Here is a 23,273-nt window from a genome sequence, read left to right as displayed (position 1 = left end):
TGGCATTTTATGTAAGTAAAGGGGAATGGGAAAATAAAACCAATATTAATTAATTTATTTTATTAATTCTAAACATAACTTATTACGATATAATACATCAGTCTTTTGTAAAATAGAATTCATTACATTGAAAACTGTACTTCACTTTCTGAAAACGTGTATAACATTATAATACAGGTACATTTAAACATATAAAAGAGATGATGTATTGTTATTTTTTCTACTATTATTATTATTACATTACTTTTATTTTTTTTGCGTCTGAGGCACAAACTGTTGTGGTCTCTGGCAGAAGTACCAGCGCTGTGGAGCACGTCTGCTTCACAGCATAATGCTAAGCCATGGCCAGTTACAACCACAACACACACACATTAACACACTTAAAATGTACCTTTATTCCTTTTTTTTAGTTCCATAATTTTTTGTTATTTTTCTTTTTAGATTATTATTATTATTTTGTGTGTTCCTGTGTGTGTGTTGCGTTAGTTATAATAACTATGTCTATGTATGGTTCTTTAATTATTTTGGGTGAAACGTTAGTAAGGAAAAGTAGAGAATAACGGAACATGTTCGCCTTAATTGTGTGCTTCCAGACTTTAAGCACATTATTTTTAAACCGATTTTCAGAAACTGGAGTAAAACTATTATCTATTTAAACAGAGTAATAAAAACTTTATCTAACATTAATTTGGCATAGAGTTTAAAAACATTTAACTATTTTCAACTACTTTATACAATAAGTTCCAAATTTGAAATATTGAATTCGTAAACTATTGAATATTTTGTCTTCAGTTCAGTGATATAAGCGAGACAAAAAATTCTATAACAACGAGTTTACTAACTAACGTTTAAAATGTTTGCATATTTGTATACGCGCGTTAACCTAAGTTAACACTTGACACACTCAAATTTCACGTTAATTAATTTGTCACATTCATAGTGAAGATAGCAGTTAAACTAATAACGTATGAGTAAAATATATTTAACTTACACTGATTGCACAGTAAAGTAAAATGACCCCTTACTTATAAAGGCGTGTCCTGGCTTCGTCAGGCTTTTAACAAAAAATTTGGCAATCAATGAAGCTTATTACTGGGACAATATAGCATTCTAATAGTAAGAGTTTTTGAAATGGTTCTGTCATAAAATATTCAGTTTATGCACTTTATTTGAATCTCTGTTGCATATTTAAAAATATATTTCTAATTGATTTTGAGTTATAAATTATAAACCTAATCAGTTTAATATAATATACGTTCAGCGATTCGGTCATATTCCACAAGCCTTGGTGCAACGTAAATCTTAAAACAAAAGCCAAGCTCTTGCTACGAGTCCAATGGTAATTAAAGAGATTTTAATGTGATCCCTATTTACATATAGTGAACAAATATTTTATATAACAGATTAAGTGCTTAGGGAGATTATTGACCCCCCCCTCCCCCATGTAACTCACCGTAACGTTTTTCAGTACTGTACCCAAGTATAGTAAAACGTTTCGTGACCACCTAGTGACTCTTCAGTTACTATTATGTGGTGTAAGTCGAAAATAATATTAACAATAACGTGTAATTCAATCCCCGCCCCGCATCGTAACGTTTTACAAAATGACACCCCCCCCCTCCCAAAATTCGTTACGTAATACTTGAACGCTCCCTTATAAGTAAGGGGTAATAAAAAGTTCTATACAACCTTATTTTATATTGAGACCTTGAGTTTAACTGTTAACCTATAAATATTGTAACACAACCTTAATATTTGCAGTGATATTTTATTGGCTTCATTTGGATTTACCTTAAACAAAATATTCGTATTATTATACATATTTAACTACATTGATAGAACACACATACAAAATCTGATAGAATTTACCGAGGCTAATTTGTTATTATGATTTTTTAATACAACAGGGGGCAAACGGGAAGAAGGCAGCTGATGTTCAGTGTTACCGACCAAACACCAGAAAGCTCGCCAGTACGTTGCCGGCCTTTTAAGAATTGGTACACTCATGTGAATATTGAAATCTAAAGCGACTGATATTTAGACTCTAGTAAGTAGTTGCCTTAATAGAGTTAGATAATTTTATTAATGTTTACTAGAATCTAAAAGGAGGGAATAATACATTAAATTAAACTGTACCTCAATTTCCCGTTTTACCCGATGGTCCTTAACTCTTCTCCCCTATCATTTTAAGTAGCATTTTTTCGCGTAGCTACCTGTGATGCGGGGTTCTACAGGTTTCTGAGGAAAAGGTTTTAGTTACGAAGAACATTTAAATTACTTTTCTTAACAATGAGGTATACGTCCGACTGTTATTCTTAGTAAAACTTTTAAAAATATGGAAATTTCTGGTTTAAAACAAAAACCGATAATTTACTGTATTGTGTGAGAACTAAATCTTTTGAGTTATTAATACTAGTGTAGTGAATATAAGTGCAAGTGCGGTACCCCGGACACACGAACATAGTGTCAAAACATTATAGAATATTAAGACTGTTTATGAATATTACTTTGAGATTAAGATTGAGATTTAGATTCTGTTTTTTTTCTTTTTTGTATTAAAAAATTAAAAATATTTGGCACGTTTACCTTCTTGTTGTAAAAAAAAAACTATATGTGAAGATTTGTAATTGGCCCATAATGTTATATATATACATCTATTTCTGTATTGTGCTGTGAATCTTCTGAATAAATAAATAAAAAAGTTTTATTTTTTATTTTTGAGTGAGATTGTAATTCATGTAAAGTATTTTTGTATTTTAAACAATATGCAACGAACTTACCACGTGAGCATTTACTTCCGCTGTATTTTGATATTGTGTCGCTATCTTCACATTCAGAACACATTTGGAAACTTGTTTCTAAAAATAAAAAATAAAATTGTATTTATTATTAATTTATTTATGTATTAACACTTCGTTATACAATATAAAAATTTAACAAAATTAAATGAAAAGGAGGGCAACTGGTAATCTTATCGCTTATAGTGAATATATAGGTATAGTGAACTCGGCAAACAATTCTTTTCAAATTGTATAATGTTATGTGACTTTAGTATCCATGAGAATATTAAAAAAACGAGAGGTTAAAGCTCAGCTGTTTTTATTAAACTACGAATCGTTAAACCATGTTATACCTGTATCACAATATTTGTGTTTATGGCCCATAGGAGGATCCTGGTTGTCAACATGCCCGAACGTTCTAAATCCAACCGCAAATTGTGCGTATGGGCTTATTTCATATAGCTCTGTAGATATAATACAAAATTACTTCTAAAGCTGTACGCCTTAAAAATGTATAGCAAGTAGGTTAAATTTATAGCTAAAATAGCCGGTTGACTAAAGTACAAAGGTTTTTTTGGAAATAATATTCATAAGTGGTAGTTTTTTGGCATAATACTATACAAAAGCGAACGCGATATTTTGTGATTCCGTTTTTAGTTCCGTGAATAGCTGAAAGGCTAAACATTTTTCGAAAGGCAAATTAGGAAAATAATGAATTTGATAACGCAAGGACTTTTTAAGAGGAGATTGAGAACAAACCGTAGATCTGAATGGTGAAAACGTCGATAAATGAAATAACATTTAGTAAAAGATAATTGCGTAATACCCATTATCAAAATACCCCGAGTAGTTTAGATCATAAACCGTTCTGTTGCATAGATTCCCCTTATCAAAGACGTTGCGCCTACTGAATGCTATCTCCGACACTATCGACACATTTTTATGTTCGCAGAGTGAATTCACAGTAGCGGTATTGTGTATATGTGTTTAATGTTATATACTTTGTTAATATTTATCAACATTATCGTATTGGCATAGTCTGTAAGGATAATATATGTATTTCTGTAATAATTAAATAAAGATAAAATAGACAAAGTTATATAAGTTAATTGTCCATGTTATCCATTAATAAGAAATATTTTAAAAACTTACCGTGTTTGCCATTATTCCTCACTGGTATTGGTGTGCTATAAATTCTATTTTGTGCATTTATTGCATTTTCTTTCACGACGCTTGTAAGGTTATTGTGCGACGCATTTGTAGTGAGATTACCATTCTCGGATTTATTATCTGTTGTTAGAGAATCTCTGTATTGTGTAAAGTTTCCAGTTCTAAAAATATTCAACTCAATAAATCCATTTAAATTAAATTGGACTAGACTATACAATGTTTTTAACTGAATTAAGTTTGGTGGCGGTTTGGATATTTGAACATAAATAGGTGGGTAACAACTGACTTTAATGGTTTTAAATATGAGCTTAAAACTAACTTAAAATAAAGGGTAGTAGGGTTGCGATGCTAACAAAAACTAACTTAGCTTATCTTGGGTTCATAAATTTAAATGACACTTATGTTATTGGACATAATCGGAAACGAGAATGTTAATTTATGAGTGTGGTAACAACTAAAGGGCTCATATTGGCTTCAAGTGTGCGATGATTGTTCACATTTTGTTTACGTTTGTAATTATTAGCTAAATTATTGTATATAACTCAACTAATTTTTGGTTACATAACTACTGGTATAATATTTTTAATCTCAGTTGTTATGTGGTCCCCACTATATTATTTACCTAATTATTATTTCTTTGCCTTGTATAAGTTTAACCATTTGTTTATGTAGTGATAAGTTATAGTTAATTACCTAATGACATTGTTTGTTCCCCTAATGTATCCCTACTCCTACCCAAACCTTTAAGTACCAAATCCCGATCCTTTCAAGGGCACTTCTATTCCATATTCCAACTCCAACGTTAGTTTATTGTAAACATAATTTTAAATAAAGTTTGTTAGTTTTAAAAAACAAGTTTTAGTCACTGCCTCATAACACAGTGTTAGATTAGTTGTTGTTCTGTGTGAAAAATTGCAATGAATAGTTGTTCCCGTAGTAAAGAAAACATTGCGAGGAAAAGCACTTAGATACAACTGAATGGACGGTGTGAGTCGTGTAGACGGCGTGTGTCAGGCACTTGTCAATAATGGAAAAAGAAACAGACAGCAATTGAAGCTAGTACCAGAAGTAATATCGTCATTGTTTTTGAAGTTATACTTCTTTTGGCGCGTTAGGGAAAAATGATGAGAGTAAATTTTTACGATGCGCGCGCACTCCGTCACAAAAACCGACACCCTAAAGTAGCTAAAGTCAACATTTTAGTTTGTAAATTTTTTACAATTGTTAGTGTAGTTTTTTCTACTAGCGTAGAATAAGGCGAAAGATAAAAAATTGAAAAGGTTTTTATCATGTTACGCCAAAGAAGTAAAAGAAACCGTAGCACACACGTTTTTTTTATTGTTCAGCCATATGAATATCATATAGGAACTTCCTATAGGGCTGATTCTCTGCAGTTTTTTAACGAGAAATTCGTAAAAACGGTTTAATCTTCTTAAATATTATTCAACAAAATCCTAGTTGGGAAAATTGGAAAGTTTATTGTAATAGTAAGACGCTCTTATTAAACTTGGAAAGTTTAAGTGGGCCACGGTTTTTGAGTCTCTTGAGACTACATTGAGAGTTCATAATTAGTTTTTCACAAAACTTTGTAGTTAAATTTGAATCAATTAATAAACAAGATTGTTGGAAACTCATATTCTTTGCTTATTAGACTTAATATTGACATTTCATTTCCTTTATTATAATTCCTTAACTAAACATAATTACATGTTCTGGTTTATTTTATATTGTATGCTATGCATGCGTCGAATGTATAAGTTTTATGTTAATAAAAGGAGTATAATATACCTGTAAATACATAAAGGCTAATTCATAAAAATACTTGGGTTTATATTAAAACTAAAATACTTCTCAAGATAACGAACGAATACTTCAAAATTAAATAACTATATCACATTTAAACAATTAATTAATTGATTCATTGACGCTAGTATATTTAATTGTTTAAATGCATTAATCTATTGCGATGTTAAATTCCAAAAGCATTTGAATAAATATGCTCTTTGGGTTCCCAGTAGAAGACTTCAGAACTATTTGCATCAGTGGTAAATGGAATGCGCAGTCTACTTGTAGAACGAAATAAATAAAATGAATTACCTTTGTCTTCTTAGTAAAATATAAGCACAACAGATGAGGCAGACTAGAAGAAGAATTGAGCTGAATACGATTACAAGCATATTTAGGTCAAATATGTCAGACGGTGGACCCACTTCACCTAAAAATATTAGATTAACTTTAGGCTCTTAATGGAGAAAAAATGCTGATATCTAAATTAAAAACTCAACATATAATGACAGCAGTTTTACGGTTTTTATATATTACTTGCTGACGGCAAACGTTGTTTTTCCAAAAATAACTATCTACTATAATAAATAATAGGGGTTGATCGTATAGGGGTGAAAATTAAGTATGTATTTTTGTATGTTGAATCATTAAAAAATAAAAATTTAGGGGTGGACCACCTTTAACATTTAGCGGGATGAAAAACAGATGGTGTCCCATTCACAGACCTAACCGATATGCACACAAAACTTCACTAAAATCGGTCGAGCCATTTTGGAGGAGTTTAATTACAAACGCCGTGACACGAGAAATTCATATGATTACTAGCTGACCCGGCAAACGTTTGTTTTGCCATGTATATTATTTCTAGCAAACATTTTTTTAGTTCAATAAAATAACTATCTACAATAATAAAAATAGGGGTTGATCGTAGAGGGGTTAAAATTAGGGGTTGTATGTAAAAAAAATTGGTGGACATCCCTTATTACTTAGGGTTTTTAATACAGATAGCAGCCGATTCTCAAACTTACTGAATACGCATAAAAAATTTCATAAAAATCGGTCGAGCCGTTTCGGAGGAGCATGGGAACGAACATTGTGACACGAGAATTTTATATATATAGAGACAACAAGTAGCTTTCAATTGGTGAAAGAATTTTCAAAGTGAATTTAGTAGTTACAATGATAACTTCGTACAAATCCATACTAACGTAACTTCATTATGAATTGTTTGCAAGAGTATCCCTGTTAAAATATTTATATATTGTTGAGCTACTTTTATAACGCAGTCTATTGAAGAAATACTTACTACCATCCAAATTTTTAGTAGCAAAATTGTAAATGCTACTTATACTCCCAGCCTCATTAGTTGCAGTAATCCGGACCTGGTACCACGTTCCGGGAGAAAGATCCGCTATAGCGAACGAACTTGAACGATAGTTAGATGCTTGGTACAGGGGTAGACTCCAACTTGTATCCGAATATGTCTAAAATAGTTTTAGTAAGACTTAAAATACTCAACCTCATTTTTAAAGGTTTCTAGAAAATATAAAAAATCATGTAATTATCACTACTGTAATTTTTTTATACTGCGTTTTGGTGCCGTTTGGCCTATCTATAGAATTTATATTATTAAATAATAAAGTTTTTTTAATTTAGTTTGAAATTAATATTTCAAATATTACGTGTATGTGTGTAAAATTTTGTAAATTCATATTCTATCGTATTTTAAAAAAGCTTTTTACTTATAAATAAATATTAGAATGAAATTTTATTAATTTAAACTGTCCTAACGTTTTAAAATAAGAAATTTAAATAATTGACGTTATTAATAAAGAAATTTTAATTTAGTTAACTTCATTAGTATGACCGCTTATAAAAGTCAATTTGATATATATATATCTGACAATTCATACAATATTCATAAAATGCTAATATTAGATATTCTAACCAACGTATTCCTGGCTCTGGTCCAGATTCTTGATCCCAGGGGACGAAACTCCACATCCCAAGCTCTCATATCGCAACCACCACCCTCCCAGCCAGCCAACTGGATGTACATGTGCGAGCTGTTGCTCCATAACCATTCGTTTGATGTTGGTGGAATTGGAACTAAATAGAAAAAAGAAGAATTTAGGCTCTAGGTTTTGTTCGTTTCAGCCTGTTGACTCCACTGCTGGACATAGGTCTATCCTCTACATTTTCAGAGCGGTTCCCCACGCTTTGCATCCAACGCATTCCCTGCGCCCTCACCAGCTCATCCAGGTTTTAAGTATAAAAGAAAACGGATATCCTTTTAACAACTGAATTTCCAAAAAATCAACTCACGCAACCGATTTAATTTTATGATGAATAAATCAAAGATAAAAAGATCGAAATAATAATTCAATATATTTTTGTATGTAACGTCTTAATTCTAATATTGTAGGGGCTTTGCTGGCTGCAGGCAAGAGTGGGGGTGAAAATTTAAAACAAAAGACGAAACGAGTTCTATTCTATTGTAATAAACTAACTGTTTGCGCGATGATACGCGACTTGATACAATTTTTTTATCACAATCAAACGCACTGTTGCGTATTAGGCCTATCGGGTTACATTCGCAGCCTCTACAAAATTAATCAATAAAGCTTTTTATAAATTTGAGGAATACTTAAATAATCCTAATCCTAGGGATTGATTTGCTCCAGTTCAAACAATTTGCATGACTCAATACTTGGCGATTAAAAAGAGTGGCGGAAAGTTTCTTGCCAGTTCTTCTTACCCGCTCTACGCCCTTGACTTGTGAACTGGTAGTAAATGTAAATTTACAATTAATTTAACTCCTTTCTGACAATTCATAAGTGTACTTGTTTATCTATATGAAAAAAGATATTTTGAGTTTGTGTTTGAGCCCCCTGGTTCCGCTTCCAATATTTTTGTTGTAAAAAGAGTGACAAATACAAAACCAGCGAAGGTTAACATAAACAGAGATTTCATTCACTGTTTTATTAAATTATTCTTTAAGTATTGGGGCATCTCTTTAGTAAGACGACGTTTAGAGTGCTTTTCAGCAAAATAAATGTTCAACGTTGAAACATGGAAATGTGGAAATTTCAACGGTTATAAAAGTATGAAACTGTTTTCGTGGTTTACCAAAGACCTTTGTTTCCTTTCATGGGCAAACGGGCTCACCTGATATTAAGTGATATGGACACTTAATGCCAGTGCGTTGCCAGCCGAATTTTATGTAATTTAACAACGATTCATTTAAATCCAAAAATTAGAACGAAATAGAGATTGAATTACTTTTTTAATAATTTTTTATCCCATGTATGCATGGTAGCTCCTTACAAGTATCATGTAAAAAAAATGGTTGGCAATTAAAAAGGGTGGCGAAGAGTTTCTTGCCAGTTCTTCTCGTCTGTTCCCTTGATTTGAAAACAATTTTTTTTTAAATTTAAATTCACACCACACCAATTGACCGAGTCCCATGCTAAGCTGGTGAAGCTTGTGTTATGGGTACTAGGCAACGGATATTCATACATATTATAGATAGATAGACATATAAATACATATTTAAACACCCAAGACCTAAGCACAACACCAAATGCTCATCACATCGATGTTCGTCTCAGCCGGGGATCGAACCCGGGACCCATGGATTCTTAGTCAGGGGTACTAACCACTAGACCAATGAGTAAAAGAGTAAATGAGTAAAAGCAAAAGGAGTAAAATTATAAGTGGTATTTATTATAATATAAAAAAGTCATCAAAATAAGATATATACAATATACATTGACTGGACTTACCAGTTCCCAAAGTGCTGATATCCAGATACGCGGGTTGTGAGGTTCCAACTTTGTTCGTCGCTGTTATTCTTAACGAATATTTTGTTCCACACTTAAGTCCAGTTAAGGTATGCTTTTGGACGTTAGATATATTTGGTAAGTCGTTTGTCGACCAAGCCTCTTGCCAGGGTCCGTTTGCTTCTTTCCATGTTAGGCTGTAGGCTAAAAAAGAGACATACATGAATAATAGATGTATATTTTAGTTAATTTGGTGGAAATACGTTCGATACCCATATTTCAAAGAACGCAAGGCAAATCACAAAACATATTAACGCTATATGTACTGAACTTATCGCATTTCTAACACATGATCATTGATCCGATGGGAAGACGATCTTAAAAAGTAGCAGGCGCACTGGTATGGAGAACAGCCCAGGACATAATACAGCGAGTTTTGGAGGCCTATGTCGGAAGACAAGCCAACACCGAGGAAGATTGAGTAGATTTTTTAAAATATAAATATAACTTGGTTTTTTACGCCGGCTATTTTTCTCGGCTTATACCCTCTGTCTTATTTGCCTATGAGTAGGGATGCCTACAAATTCAAATTTAATGACGTGGAATAAGTGATACCTGTATAGTACTTTCCTCGATGATGAAATAAAGACTTCATTCATTTTAACACATGCTATTGGAGATTATGGATTGTCAAAGAAATAAAATTAGTTATGTATGAATATAAATGAAAATAATAAGTGATTTAGTAATGATAAAAACATACTTATTTTCTGCGCAGATGATTTATTCGTCATGGAATAATGTGGCTGTTCCCATTCGACCACAAGTGAGTCCTTATATGGCGTTGCTCTAAGGATTGGTGAATCCGGTAATGGTTGGACAGTCACCGTATATTTCACTGAATCAGAACCATACAGATTCTTAGCTAGACACGTATAATTACCGCTTAGAGATTCGTCAATATCTGAAAAAATATAACTTGTGATAAAATTTTTAATAAAAAATTTTGCTTTAATAAAAAAGTATTAGAGGAAACTCTTTGGTAATTTGCATACATATTATATCGTCATAGTTCGTTATTTAAAGTTGGCGTTGCTATGGTCTTGTTATGTTTTTATATTGTCACTTATTTTAATAAACTGGACTGCTGCACGCGACTACCGCTGCACACTTATAACCCAACAAAGGTTATGGGCCCAGTCATAGTCTAGTAAATTAAAAAAAAAAAAGGGGGAACTAGAGTGCTTAACCTAGTAACGATGGCGAGTGTGCGGATAGAATTACTAAGCCGTGATAATTACGACTCATGGCGAATCCAGGCCCATGCTCTATTGATCAAGAGCGATGTGTGGGGCTATGTGGATGGTAGCATTAAGAAGCCAGCTGAGCCAGCAGAGGCGTTGCTTTGGGAAGCGGCGGATGCAAAGGCGAGAGCGGAGATTATTCTCTCAATTAGTCCAGGTGAGCTACGACACATTAAGGGGACGAGTACGTCGCGAGAATGTTGGTTCAAATTAGAAAGCATCTTCGCGTCTTCGGGTCCCGCTAAGAAAGCGACACTGTTAAAGCAGCTCATATTACACAAGATGTGTGAGGAGGACGACATGCGTGAATATCTGTTAAGCTTCTTTGAAGCCAAAGAAAAGTTACTAGACATGGACATAAATATAAATAATGATCTTGCATCTATTATTTTACTCTATAGTCTGCCCCCAAGTTATGAGAACTTTAGATGTGCGATGGAGACTAGAGATTCATTGCCAGACCCGAATTCTTTGAAAGTTAAAATTCTTGAAGAAGATGCCTCTAGGCGACAGCAAAGGAAGGAGACAGAGAGGGGGTCGTCAGCAATGTTCGCTAGGAGAAAAACCACGAAGAGTTCTACATCTAAAAATCCGCAGAATTATAAACCGGATCAAGCGTTTAAATTTAAATGTTACAGATGTCATAAATTTGGGCATAAAGCTTCGGAATGCCCGTGTAAAGGAACAAGGCAGGACTCAAAATGTGTTAGTGAGTTAGGTGCTAGTGAGAATTTTAACTCATGTGTTCTATCTGTTTCAGAGTGTAACGGAGTGATTGGTTCGGGATGTGGAGGAAAATGGCTCATAGATAGTGGGTGTACATCGCACCTTTGTAGATCGAAAGGAAAATTTGACACCTTGACAAATTGCAGTAGTAAGTTAAGTTTGGCCACCAATGTGAGTACATTTGCAAAAGGTAAAGGAACTGTGAGTTTGAATGGGGAGGTTCCGATAAAACTATCAGACACTTTATATGTTCCCGATTTGCGATGCAACTTAATTTCCGTATCTAAAATTACAAGCAAAGGTTTTAATGTAACTTTTAAGAAAGATTCAGCTTATGTAACCGATTCTGAAGGGAATATTAAGTTCATAGCAGATCGAAAAAACAACCTTTATTATATGCGGGAGGGCCATGCTTCTGTTTCTGCGATTTCCGAAACTAAGAACGATTTACTATCCTGGCACGAACGTTTAGGTCACTTAAATGTGAAGGATTTAATAAAAGTATTAGGTCATGTGGGCATTAAAGTTGATATGTCAAATATAAATATTTTATACGACTGTAAGTATTGTGTGCAGGGTAAGATGACTTCTTTCCCATTTTCCAAGTCGAGTGGACCATGTGACGAAAAACTGTCCATCATCCATTCCGATGTAGTTGGGCCAATTCGAAATGAAACTGTCGGTGGTGCAAAATATTTTGTCACGTTTATTGACGATTGTACTAGATGGTGCGAAGTTTACTTACTGAAGAGTAAGAGTGGTGTTCTGGAATGTTTCAAAGAATACAAGAGCTATGTTGAGAACCTTACCGCTAAGAGAATAAAGTATTTACAAACTGATAACGGTGGAGAATACTGTAATAATAAGTTTGATCAATTCCTGAAACAAGAGGGGATAATAAGAAGACTGACTATACCTCAAACCCCACAGCAGAATGGCGTAGCAGAACGAATGAACAGGACATTAGTTGAAATGGCTAGGTGTATGTTACTTTCATCTAATCTCTCAGCAGGTTTTTGGGGAGATGCTGTATTGGTGGCATGTCATATTAGGAATCGTTGTCCCACGAGTAGTTTGGGTGGTACAATTCCGTACGAGAAGTGGTTTGGCTCTCCAGTGAAGATTGAGTATCTTCAGAAGTTTGGAGCTGAAGTTTATGTTCTAGACAAGAGTCCAACCAAGGACAAATTTGCTGCCAGAAGTGTCAATGGAATATTTATTGGATATCCAATGAACCAAAAGGGATATAAGGTATGGATACCAGTAGACCATAAAACCATTATAGCTAGGGATGTGAAATTCTGCAAGACGAGGCTCGATACTAATGATGACAGGAAATCGGCAATTACTCATGATCCTTTTCAGCTAGATCAATTTTCTGCTGATGTTGATACACCGAAGCCGAAATATGTAGAGGTGGACGTAATACCAAGGACATCTTATTCAGGAACTCGAGAAATGATCGTGGAGACGACTGATTCACCCCTTGGTTCACCTTCTCTATGTCATGAGGAAGATAGTGAAATAGCGCAAGCTGATACAGAGGTAACGTATAAGAGAGGTCCCGGAAGACCAAAACTTCAGAAAGGCCAAGTTGGCCGACCTAAGAAGGTCTATAAAATGATACCCAATGATAATAATGGCCGTGCAGAAGAAACTTTACCTGAGGATGTTGCGTTGACTGTGGAAACTTCCTTAGGGGATGCCCTAAGTAGCGCTGAACGTGCTCTATGGGAGGAAGCAATATTGTCTGAGGTCAAAAGTCTTGTAAAAAATGAAACATGGGAAATTGTTCAAAAGTCGAGAAATCGAAAAGCGGTAGGATGCCGATATGTATTGACAACGAAGCTTAACGTTGACAAAACCGAGAAGAAGAAAGCACGGTTGGTAGCCAAGGGCTACAGTCAACGATATGGCATCGATTACCGAAACACTTTTTCACCTGTCGTCCGACTAGACACGATAAGACTGCTTACAGCGCTCGCGGTTGAATTAGACATGGAGATACACCAGTTGGATATCAATACTGCATATCTGAATGGATATCTTGACGAGGAAATTTATATGGAGGTTCCAGAATTGTTGACAGAGTGCTTAGGTAGAATTATTAAAGAAGAAAGAGACGAAAGCTTAAAAGAGCAGGCTCGTAAGATGTTAAATGATCTGAAGACAGGTGGAGATGTATGTCGATTGAAGAAATCACTGTATGGCTTGAAACAAGCTGGACGTCAATGGAACAAAAGACTTGACAATAAATTGAAGTCAATGCATTTTAAACAGTCTTTGAAGGAACCGTGTCTCTACTATTTGGACGGTAACTCCATTGATACGTCTATATACTTAGCGGTTTATGTTGATGATTTACTGATAGTTTCACGCAATAAAGGTCTCATACAATCTTTCAAAGATGAACTTTCCAAAGAGTTTGATTTAAAAGACTATGGACTGGCGAAATATATTTTAGGCATTGACATTGTCAAAAATGAGTATGCCACGAAACTGTCACAACAAAAATATATTAATGATTTGATGATAAAATTCGGCATGGAGAATTGTAAAGAAACAGTGACCACGCCGATGGAGGTGAATTTTAGACCCGATGGTTCACAAATTCCGCTGGAGAAGGAATGTCCATATAGAGAATTAATCGGAAGCTTGATTTATCTTTCAGCAGGAACTCGTCCGGATATCACACACGCCGTGACAAGATTAGCAGCGTTTTGTGATAATCCTGGACAGATACAGTGGAATGCGGTGAAAAGATTACTTCGTTATCTTAAGAGGACAGCCGATTATGGACTGATTTATCGAAAAACAGGTAAGAGCTTAATTGGTTATTCGGATGCTGACTGGGCAAATTGTCCTATAGATAGGAAGTCATACTCCGGGTATGCTTTTTTGTTAGGAGGGGCTGCGATTTCATGGAAATCCCAGAAACAGAAATGCGTAGCAACTTCAACGTGTGAAGCCGAATATATTAGTTTAAATTTGGCGATAAAAGAGGCAGTTTACCTGAATAGTCTTATGAAAGAGATAGGGTTGCGCGATTTCGGGAACATAGTGTTGTACTGCGATAATCAAGGTGCCTTATTTCTATCGGAGGATCCAGTCTTCCACGCCCGAACTAAACATTTCGATATTCAATATTATTTTATAAGAAGTGTTTTAAGGGAGAATACTGACATACAATTATCGTATGTGTCTACCGAGGAGATGGCGGCGGATGTGCTAACAAAAGCTTTACAAAGACAGAAACATTACCGCTGCATCTCAATGTTAGGTGTAGATTAAGATTGCATGTCTGTATATTTTTGTAATGACTATTTAGTACATATTTGTTGTTAAATGTGTATGCAAATCAAGGGGGTGTATTAGAGGAAACTCTTTGGTAATTTGCATACATATTATATCGTCATAGTTCGTTATTTAAAGTTGGCGTTGCTATGGTCTTGTTATGTTTTTATATTGTCAATTATTAATAAACTGGACTGCTGCACGCGACTACCGCTGCACACTTATAACCCAACAAAAAGCCCCTATAAACTTTTGACAAAACATGCGTTCTATGTCTGGTTTTTATTGAAACACTACGCCATAATATTCCTATTTACATACTCTCTTATTAATAAAAATTAAATCACTGCATTATTGTAACTTAACAACTATCTGCCTCTTTCATCACAGCGGAAATACAATTCGACAGACAGAGACGAAAGAGTACTGCAATTAGACTGATGATCGTGAATGTACATTTATTTCATTTAAAATCACATGAATTTATTTTAAATAGTTATTAAAACAGACGCACATATGCCAAATTCCCCAATAAGAGCTCACCAACAGACAATTGAAGGCCTGTATTAAATATTCGACAAATCGTTATAAAGCTTCATAATGTTAAATTACTGTTAATCAGAAGAGTATCGTCGTGGTTCCGTGTAAAGCGGGGATGGTGGGTGATGATGTTGTGATTATGGTACCACACCGTACGGGCTGCAGGAGCACCGACACACTCGCATCGTAGAAGAAGAGACGATCCCGCACCCACAGATATCGAACCGCCTAAAGATGAAACTCCAGCTACGACTGTAGATAAAATCATTTTGTTTACTAGATTTATTTAATTACTAACGCTTTTTGAAAGTATATTAATTTTTATTAAGGAAACAAACGTGTCTATGCTAAAAAGGTTACAGGTAAAAAATCGTCTTTCGATCCAATATAATCTTGAGATTTTTGGACACGTAGCACGCAGAGATCCAGAAAGACAAAGAAAAACTTATTGTGTCTGCTAGAGTGCCAAACACACAATATTTCGATATGAATATAATGATAGCATCGTAATTGATTATTAAATCATTTCAATCAATCAGTCTTTCTGCATTTGAGCGTTATCAAAGGCAGTTTTTTCATCAGCACTATATGGAACCAGCTACCCATTGAAGTATTTCCGCACCAATTCGACTTAGGGTCCTTCTAGAAAAGAGCGCACGCTCTCACGAGCCCTCTGGCATTAAAAGTGTCTATGGGCGGCGGTATAACTTAACATCAGGTAAGCCTCCCGCCCATTTGCCCCCTTTTTCAAAACACTTATTTTTATACACTGTTTTATAATACTACCTCTATGCGTTGGTGTTTGAGTGACTCTCTTGCTTGCTCGGCCTTCACCAACATGCGTAGACGCACACACCCATGCTTCATAAGTCCGGCCAGAGCTCAAATCCTTCACCTCTGCTGTATGGCGAATAGATTCTATACGTTGTGTTATAACTGCATCGCCTGCACTTCTATGACAAAATATTGAAATAAAAGCAAAAAGTATCCGGTAGGCTCGTATGCTCCCATACAAAAAAAAGGGTGCATGTACTTATGTGCACGCGTAAGAAGTTATACTTCTTTGGCTTTTTTTATTTTTTTTAAATAATAAATATTTAACGTTCATAATTTAATAATATTTAGTATATTATTCAATTATTAATTAATATTATTAACAATAATAATTATTTATTATTTTATTATATTATTCATTCAATTTAATAACTTGGTATGTTTCATAACCTTTTAACTAAGTAACAATAGGTCTTTGTGAAAAAACATTGCTAAATTTCTTTGAAAAAAAAATTAAAACTCCTTTATTTGTTTAAAAGGTAAATGTCATTATGATCATTCAAAATTCTTGGCATAGCTGCTAACATCACGCATATTCTATTTCTTTTTACTTGTAGATTGTCTTATTCCCATCTCGCTCGCGCACGCTATAATCACACTGATAATTTTGTGTCTCAGGGTAGCATCGTAAAATCATTCCCATAAATTTTTCATAACGCGCCTAAAGAAGTATAACTTCAAAAAAAATTACAAATATAACGCTTACCCCACTGGCTTGACGTAAACTGTATAGAAAAGAATTTCTCCATTCGGCCTGTCCGGTGGCTTCCAACTGATGAGTAATGTTGTCGGTGATAGTACTAAAACTTTAATATCTGCTGGTGGTGATGGAACTATAACAAATGTATAATATATTAAATTTCATCGCTGTATTAGAGTAGTCCACGAATTACATAGGTTAACGGTTTATATTGTCCCTAGAGTGAACTGACAAAAGTTCTTTAATAATTAGTTAATTTTTAATGTTATTCTATAGTCTAGACTTTCCTAATAATTTCTTGTTTGATTTTATTGCGTTAAATATTTTATGGGGTATCCATTTTTTTTATTTAGGTTCACATGTTATAACAGGATTGTGTTTTTTGTAAATAAATAAAACAAACAAATTAAAGTATACGTTTGTTACAATTATGACTCAAAATCTTGAAACATATTTGACATTTCACGCAAACAGCTATGGTTTGACCATAGTTATCATTGTGGTAACAAATTAGTTAATCTGATTCTATAAAAGTTAATTTTATTTATAAATGACTGAGGATTTTAAGTGCTACAAGTGGACTTCCTAACTTCTGGCCTATTAAATATAATAAAATAGTATTGATTACCGTCCTGTAAAGTAGTGCAGAGGATAGGGTAAGAAAACGGTCCTACCCCATAACTGGAATACCCAGCGACTTTAATTGTATAATTTGCATATTTTAGTAAGTTTTGCAAATACTGTTCCGTATGAATTGATGTTTGATTCTGCCAATCACTCTCTGAAAAAAAAATTGAAATCCTACATCGAAACTTGAATTTTTTAAAGGGGTAAGATGCCAAATCGTTTTTATCACTGCTGCAGACGCAAGACGGCAAATATTATTTAAGAAGTCAATAGACGAAGGCCTGATAAACTGTAAAGTTAAGCTACTTTTACGATTCTAGTTCTTGGATGGTCTCCATTTCGCCCCTCTCAGACTTATCATCCTTGAGACCATTTCTTTTTTATAAACAATTTATTTATTGTCCTAATAATAATTAAAATAATTTAGGTAGGTACCCTAATAATAATTAAGAAATATACAATTAAGTCTTGTGTTGTGAATAGTAACTTTATTGAAAAAAGGCCATTTATTTCTAAGATGAGGTAAGGAGCAGAAAAAAAAATACCTACCATCAGAGGCATATAGAATAGTATATCCCAAAATCTCAGTTCCATGTCTTGGTGCTATCAAGGGTTGCCAACCTACTCGCAATGATGTTGAAGAAACGGCTGTACATTCAACTGAAGTTGGTGCGTTTTCAGGAGCTAAAATATTTTCAAATTCATAATGGGCAGTTCTAAAGTAATTTACAAAGTATTTCGTTTATAATATTTAGTTTAAAATACTGATGTTATTGTCGGTCCTGTACACACATCTTAAATACAAAATGTTAAACTTAAAAATCAATCAAAAAACATCTAATTGTAAATAATCTGAAATATTCTCAAATTCACTTAAACATTCATCAAAATTGGTCCACCCATTTGTTGCATTACGGCTTTGTAGGGAAAGATTCAATCGTCTTAGTAGCGGCTTTGTTAATGATAATACCGGCACGATAAGCTTATGGAAACTCGAAATAAACAGATCAACCGATCAATTTCTAATTATCAATCATACTTAACCATATATTACGTTTTGTTATTCAGTAGCTTTCAGTTGCGTTTTATTATTTCCAGTCGGTTGTGTTTTGTTGTAAGTTGTATCATTTTGAACAAATGAACGGCTAGACTGATGTTTTGACTGATAAACTTTTTGTTTTTCTGTTTGTTGCGTTTTGTTATACCACGTCCCACGGAGACAGGATAAAAGTCCGTCTCCTCACCAATTTTCAGCCAAATCGGTTCAGCCGTTCTTGTATAGTGTAATTAACACGACTTTCTTTTTTGTATATAGATGACTAAATACCCTTGTGGTATGTGTAATAATAATATTTTTTAACGAAATAAAATTAAATAATATCTCTAATGTACGTTATAGTTATATAGTATAGTTTAAACGAGTTACTTTATTATATGAATGGTCAAAAATTTTATAAAATTAAAAATACTTTTGAATTATTTTTACCTCCTTCCCGAGTCTCTTGAAAAACTGGCGAGGAAAATGGACCCGAACCAGCACTATTAAAAGCTGATATTGTTACAGCATATCTAAAACAAGAAGCGAATTCAAAAATCTGTTAGTATGAAGAAAAAAGGTTTGAATAAGCTAATAGATTATAGAAAGAACATAGACTACAGACACGTAATATAGAATGTTTAAAAAGTGTTCTAAATTATAAATAAATCTACGACTTAAAATAATTTGAAATTCGAATAATTTAAAACCTCACTACTAGACCTCTATGATCATTAAGCACGCTCTGTGTTGAGCTTGAAAATAATAAATACCGGTTTTATTTACAAGAGTAACATAACCTTCAGTTAAAGAAGAAGTTTTGTCTCTTATTTTCCAAGAGGGAGTGACAATGAAAGAAACATCTCTATGAGTCCACACTAAGAAGGAACTTCTAAGGTTAGATTTTTAATAAATAAGCACACGTACCTAGTATTTTTCAAAAGACCACTTAGCATTGTCTCCTGCTTTCCAGACTGGTGTGGCACTTTTAAAATTCTCGTGTTTGATTCTTCTGAAACTAAAATAACAACGTTGGCAATACTTGTACGTATCTGTTATGTATTAAAACCTTCCAACCCACATACAATCAAGATAGTGTATACTGCATTATGACAGTCGATATTATCCTAATGCATCTCGGTAAGTTATCTTAATGCGTCGGGTTGTCTTTCTCCCTAAAATATGGCGAGGGGGCCGATGGCTGGCCATGCGTCATACTCGTGAACGGGTGCTACTTGTGGTGACTGGTCGAACTTGAATTCGTGTATGCGGTGATGTTAGTTATTTCGACTATGTATTTGCGTGTTGTTCCCACGAGAAAGTAAGTGCATGCTCCTATTTCACCATGCCTACTGCTAATAGAGGACAAATCTTTGTTTTTATTGTTATAATTTATAAACTATTAACTACGTAAGATGTCATATGGAACGTGGTGTAATGCTTGCAGCTCCTTACAACCATTGTGTAAATCAAAAAACTTGGCGATTAAAAAGAGTGGCGGAGAGTTTCTTGGCAGTTCTTCTCGTCCGTTCTACGCCATTGATTTGAGAACTGGCAGTAAGTGTAAAATTAGAAGAATTTAGCATTGATTGTGTATTTTTTTATTGATGTTGATAAGTGTACATTGTGTTACCTAAATGAACAAATGATTTTGACTTTGAGTAATGGGATGGAGCGGCATCTTCATCTTATATGAAACCTTCTCACTACCCAACTTTAAAAATGTACAATGAAACAAAACATCTTACGGTTATACAACTATACTTAATGACAATATGCCTTTTTTGGAAACATCGACTACACCAAATAATGCACAATGCAAACCTACATATAAGCTACCCAAAAAACACACCTTCGCAAAAGCTTTTTATCTTTCAGAGGCATTTTTATCTTTAACCGCTTTCATTTTTTTAATGTATCAGGAGGCAAACGGGCAGGAGACTCACCTGATGTTCAAACTCAAACTGTATTCATATAGGTAAACAAGTACACTTATGAACGTCAAAAAAAAAAGTCAAATTAATTTTAAATTTACATTTACGAAGTTAAAAATTAACAAAAATAAAGTTGACACAGTCGCCCATGGATACATTGCCAGGAGGCTCGCAAGTGCGTTGCCGGCCTTTTAGGAAATGGTATGCTCCTTTTTTGAAGAACACTAAGTCAAATTGATTCGAAAATACTTCAGTGGGCAGCTGCTTCCACATAGTGGCGTTGCGCGGCAAATTATATAAATAATTTTCTTAAAAAAAGTTAAGGTACGTTAATATGAAAAATTTTTAAACAAAAGTTTAGTATCGCTAAAACATCTCGATTGGAAAAACCATAAACAGGAAAATAAGTGAAAAAGGCGAAGTTGTAAAATTTATATGACTTTTATAGCGATAAAAGTTTCCTGAACTTTAGAGGGGTCTTATTTTTACGACACTAGAATGAAAGCTTCTTTGTGTTTTGCTACTATTTTAGTATTACTCATTGATAAGAAACTAAAAAAAAAACATTACCATTATATAATTTTAATCTAATTTTACAACAAAAAAAAATCAAACATTTAAGTTGGCGCCTGGTAGATAGTCAAATCGCGACGGTTATCAAAGGTTTTTTTAAAAAGGAAAACTTTATTAAGTAAATTACACTTAATATTCTTAACTTATAGTCGATACGAGACTCTTATTCTAAGTTGGTCGATGTTAGACCCTATCACTATGGTGGTCGATATTAGACTACCTTTAATATAATTATAATCTTACAGCTAAAACCCCTTACATGATAACTTTGATTCGTGGAACACAATGGAATAATAAGACTAAGCATTGATTGCATTAATGCTTATGGTGCTATTTGGGTATCTGTGTGACATTGTAACTTTTCCCTCCTTAAGCTCGAAATCATCTGAAGAACAATTTTTCGGAGGATGGTTTCGGCCTTGAAATATTATACATGTTTTTATCTTTTTGTATGCCAGAAAGGATATAAGAATTAAAATTAAAATTACATATAGAATTATTGTCCCTAAACTGACACTATTGGTTTTCACTACACTATCACTTTGATTTTCACTGTTTTGTAGGGCGTATGATAATACTTTTAAATTGGTTAAATCAACCCCATTCAGCTTAACAGGATTAATGTTGCTCTGGATACTGATCTTCAAATTTTCAGGTAAATTTACTAGCGGCAGCTTTTGAGATATAAGCTTCTCACCGTTACTGCTATGTATTCTTAAATTGTGATTTGCAATGTTATATTGGCATTTATCTTCTATGGTTAATAAGTAAGTATTTATGAGAGTGTAATGTAAAATTTCATTATCACAGGTTCTAACCAGATCAACAGGTGATTTAGAGTAGATTATCCATCGGTTAATCTGTAAAAGTTCTACTTTAATTTCTTCGAATTCTATTGGAATTTGTTTGCAAGAAACGTTGTGAGAATATTTCATCAGGTCCAGGATACAAGTGTCTTCAACAGGTACCATGGTCTGCAGCTCATCACAGAGGTATATTTCTTCTTCTATATTCTTACATGGTGTCGACAGCGATTTCGCTTTCAACCCCTTCGCAATAAGGTAAGGATACTTGGGTAATATTATTAAGGTAAGGTTTGTTTCAGGTTGGGTGATAGGTAAGGGTACAATTTTATAATAAAAATAAGTTTCTTTCTTAACTAAGGGTATTTCTAATACTAAAGTAATAACATTGTTCTTAAAATACGATTTCAATGTCATGGACTGTTCAATTCTTACAATATTTTCAGGAATTACTTTAAATATCAGCTTATCTGTTTTCTCTATGATTCTAAGTACATTAATGAGTTCATTAGTATTAATTATAGATTGATGTAATACGCCCATTCTACTGAATGCTAAAATGTTTTCAATCTCGGTCAATTTTGTGTAAATTATTTGAAAATTATGTAAGAAGGAATTATAGATATGTGTTATTTGGTTAACATGTGAAATAATTGAAATGTCTTTAATATTTTTATTAATTTTATTAATTGCATCACTTAATTGTTCGAGATTGTTTGTAATATTTATGGTAGAGTTTGCAACAAGTCTTATCATTTCGGATATAACAGTAGTTTTCTTTTCCAGAGAATGTTCACGAGATTTTACATTTTTTATTAAGTTGTCATATTTAATAGCATCATCGTAATCCAAATTTCCTGTTATCATTTTAACTAGAGATCCCAAAGGATTAATGAGTCCTCTTTTCTGTCTATTAATTGGTACAATTTCTGAATATTTGTTCAATGTGATATTTAACATATAATTAACTTGAAGCTTAACATCATTGAAGTATATTAACGAAGAGCTACTGGTATTTAACTGTAATTCTACTATTCTATTTAGTTCTATATACCTATGCATATTAAATTCTAATTCTTCCTTAATAAGTTTAATATCTAATGTCTTAATTACTATCCACTTGTCATACGTAATCATAGCGGTTCCTTCTCTAAGAGGGAGAACGCCTGGATTCTTCTCAACCTTTTGAAGTTGAAGGGCCCGGATCGTTACTGCTTGGGTCACTAGCAGGACGAACCTGTGGGGGACGTTTTATGTCTTTTATTGGAACATTTTTATCTTTCGTGCTAGTTTCTACCAATACTACATTTCTTTTTATTTTACCCTTAACTTTTGCTTTTTCATACCTGGGCTTATCCTTGCTTCTACGTCGATTTATGCCTTTA

The 23,273-nt window shown here is 33.7% G+C and overlaps 1 protein-coding gene across 2 annotated transcripts in view; it reads right to left on the bottom strand.

Moving 5' to 3' along the window:
- Positions 1-1,622: 1,622 nt before the first annotated feature.
- LOC125059160 (Down syndrome cell adhesion molecule-like protein Dscam2) overlaps positions 1,623-23,273 on the bottom strand; it is a 54,561-nt gene continuing 32,910 nt past the window's right edge. Inside the window, exons 16-32 of one of the 2 annotated variants that reach the window (XM_047663445.1) lie at positions 19,506-19,596; positions 19,029-19,111; positions 18,092-18,226; positions 17,544-17,696; positions 16,922-17,048; positions 16,168-16,334; positions 15,454-15,633; positions 10,281-10,481; positions 9,521-9,721; positions 7,684-7,844; positions 7,042-7,219; positions 6,048-6,165; positions 3,933-4,111; positions 3,134-3,244; positions 2,781-2,858; positions 2,137-2,238; positions 1,623-1,791 (exon numbers count right to left, since the gene is read on the bottom strand). In XM_047663445.1, the coding sequence (XP_047519401.1) occupies positions 2,210-2,238; positions 2,781-2,858; positions 3,134-3,244; positions 3,933-4,111; positions 6,048-6,165; positions 7,042-7,219; positions 7,684-7,844; positions 9,521-9,721; positions 10,281-10,481; positions 15,454-15,633; positions 16,168-16,334; positions 16,922-17,048; positions 17,544-17,696; positions 18,092-18,226; positions 19,029-19,111; positions 19,506-19,596 (2,192 nt within the window). In that variant the 3' untranslated portion in view covers positions 1,623-1,791; positions 2,137-2,209. The remainder of the gene's footprint in view (positions 1,792-2,136; positions 2,239-2,780; positions 2,859-3,133; positions 3,245-3,932; positions 4,112-6,047; positions 6,166-7,041; positions 7,220-7,683; positions 7,845-9,520; positions 9,722-10,280; positions 10,482-15,453; positions 15,634-16,167; positions 16,335-16,921; positions 17,049-17,543; positions 17,697-18,091; positions 18,227-19,028; positions 19,112-19,505; positions 19,597-23,273) is intronic. The other variant, XM_047663446.1, reaches the window with a different exon arrangement.

This window comes from Pieris napi, chromosome 19, assembly GCF_905475465.1.
Source record: "Pieris napi chromosome 19, ilPieNapi1.2, whole genome shotgun sequence".
NCBI lineage: Eukaryota > Metazoa > Arthropoda > Insecta > Lepidoptera > Pieridae > Pieris > Pieris napi.
Note: the sequence above shows the minus strand (reverse complement) of the source record. Positions and strands in the feature narration are given on the sequence as shown.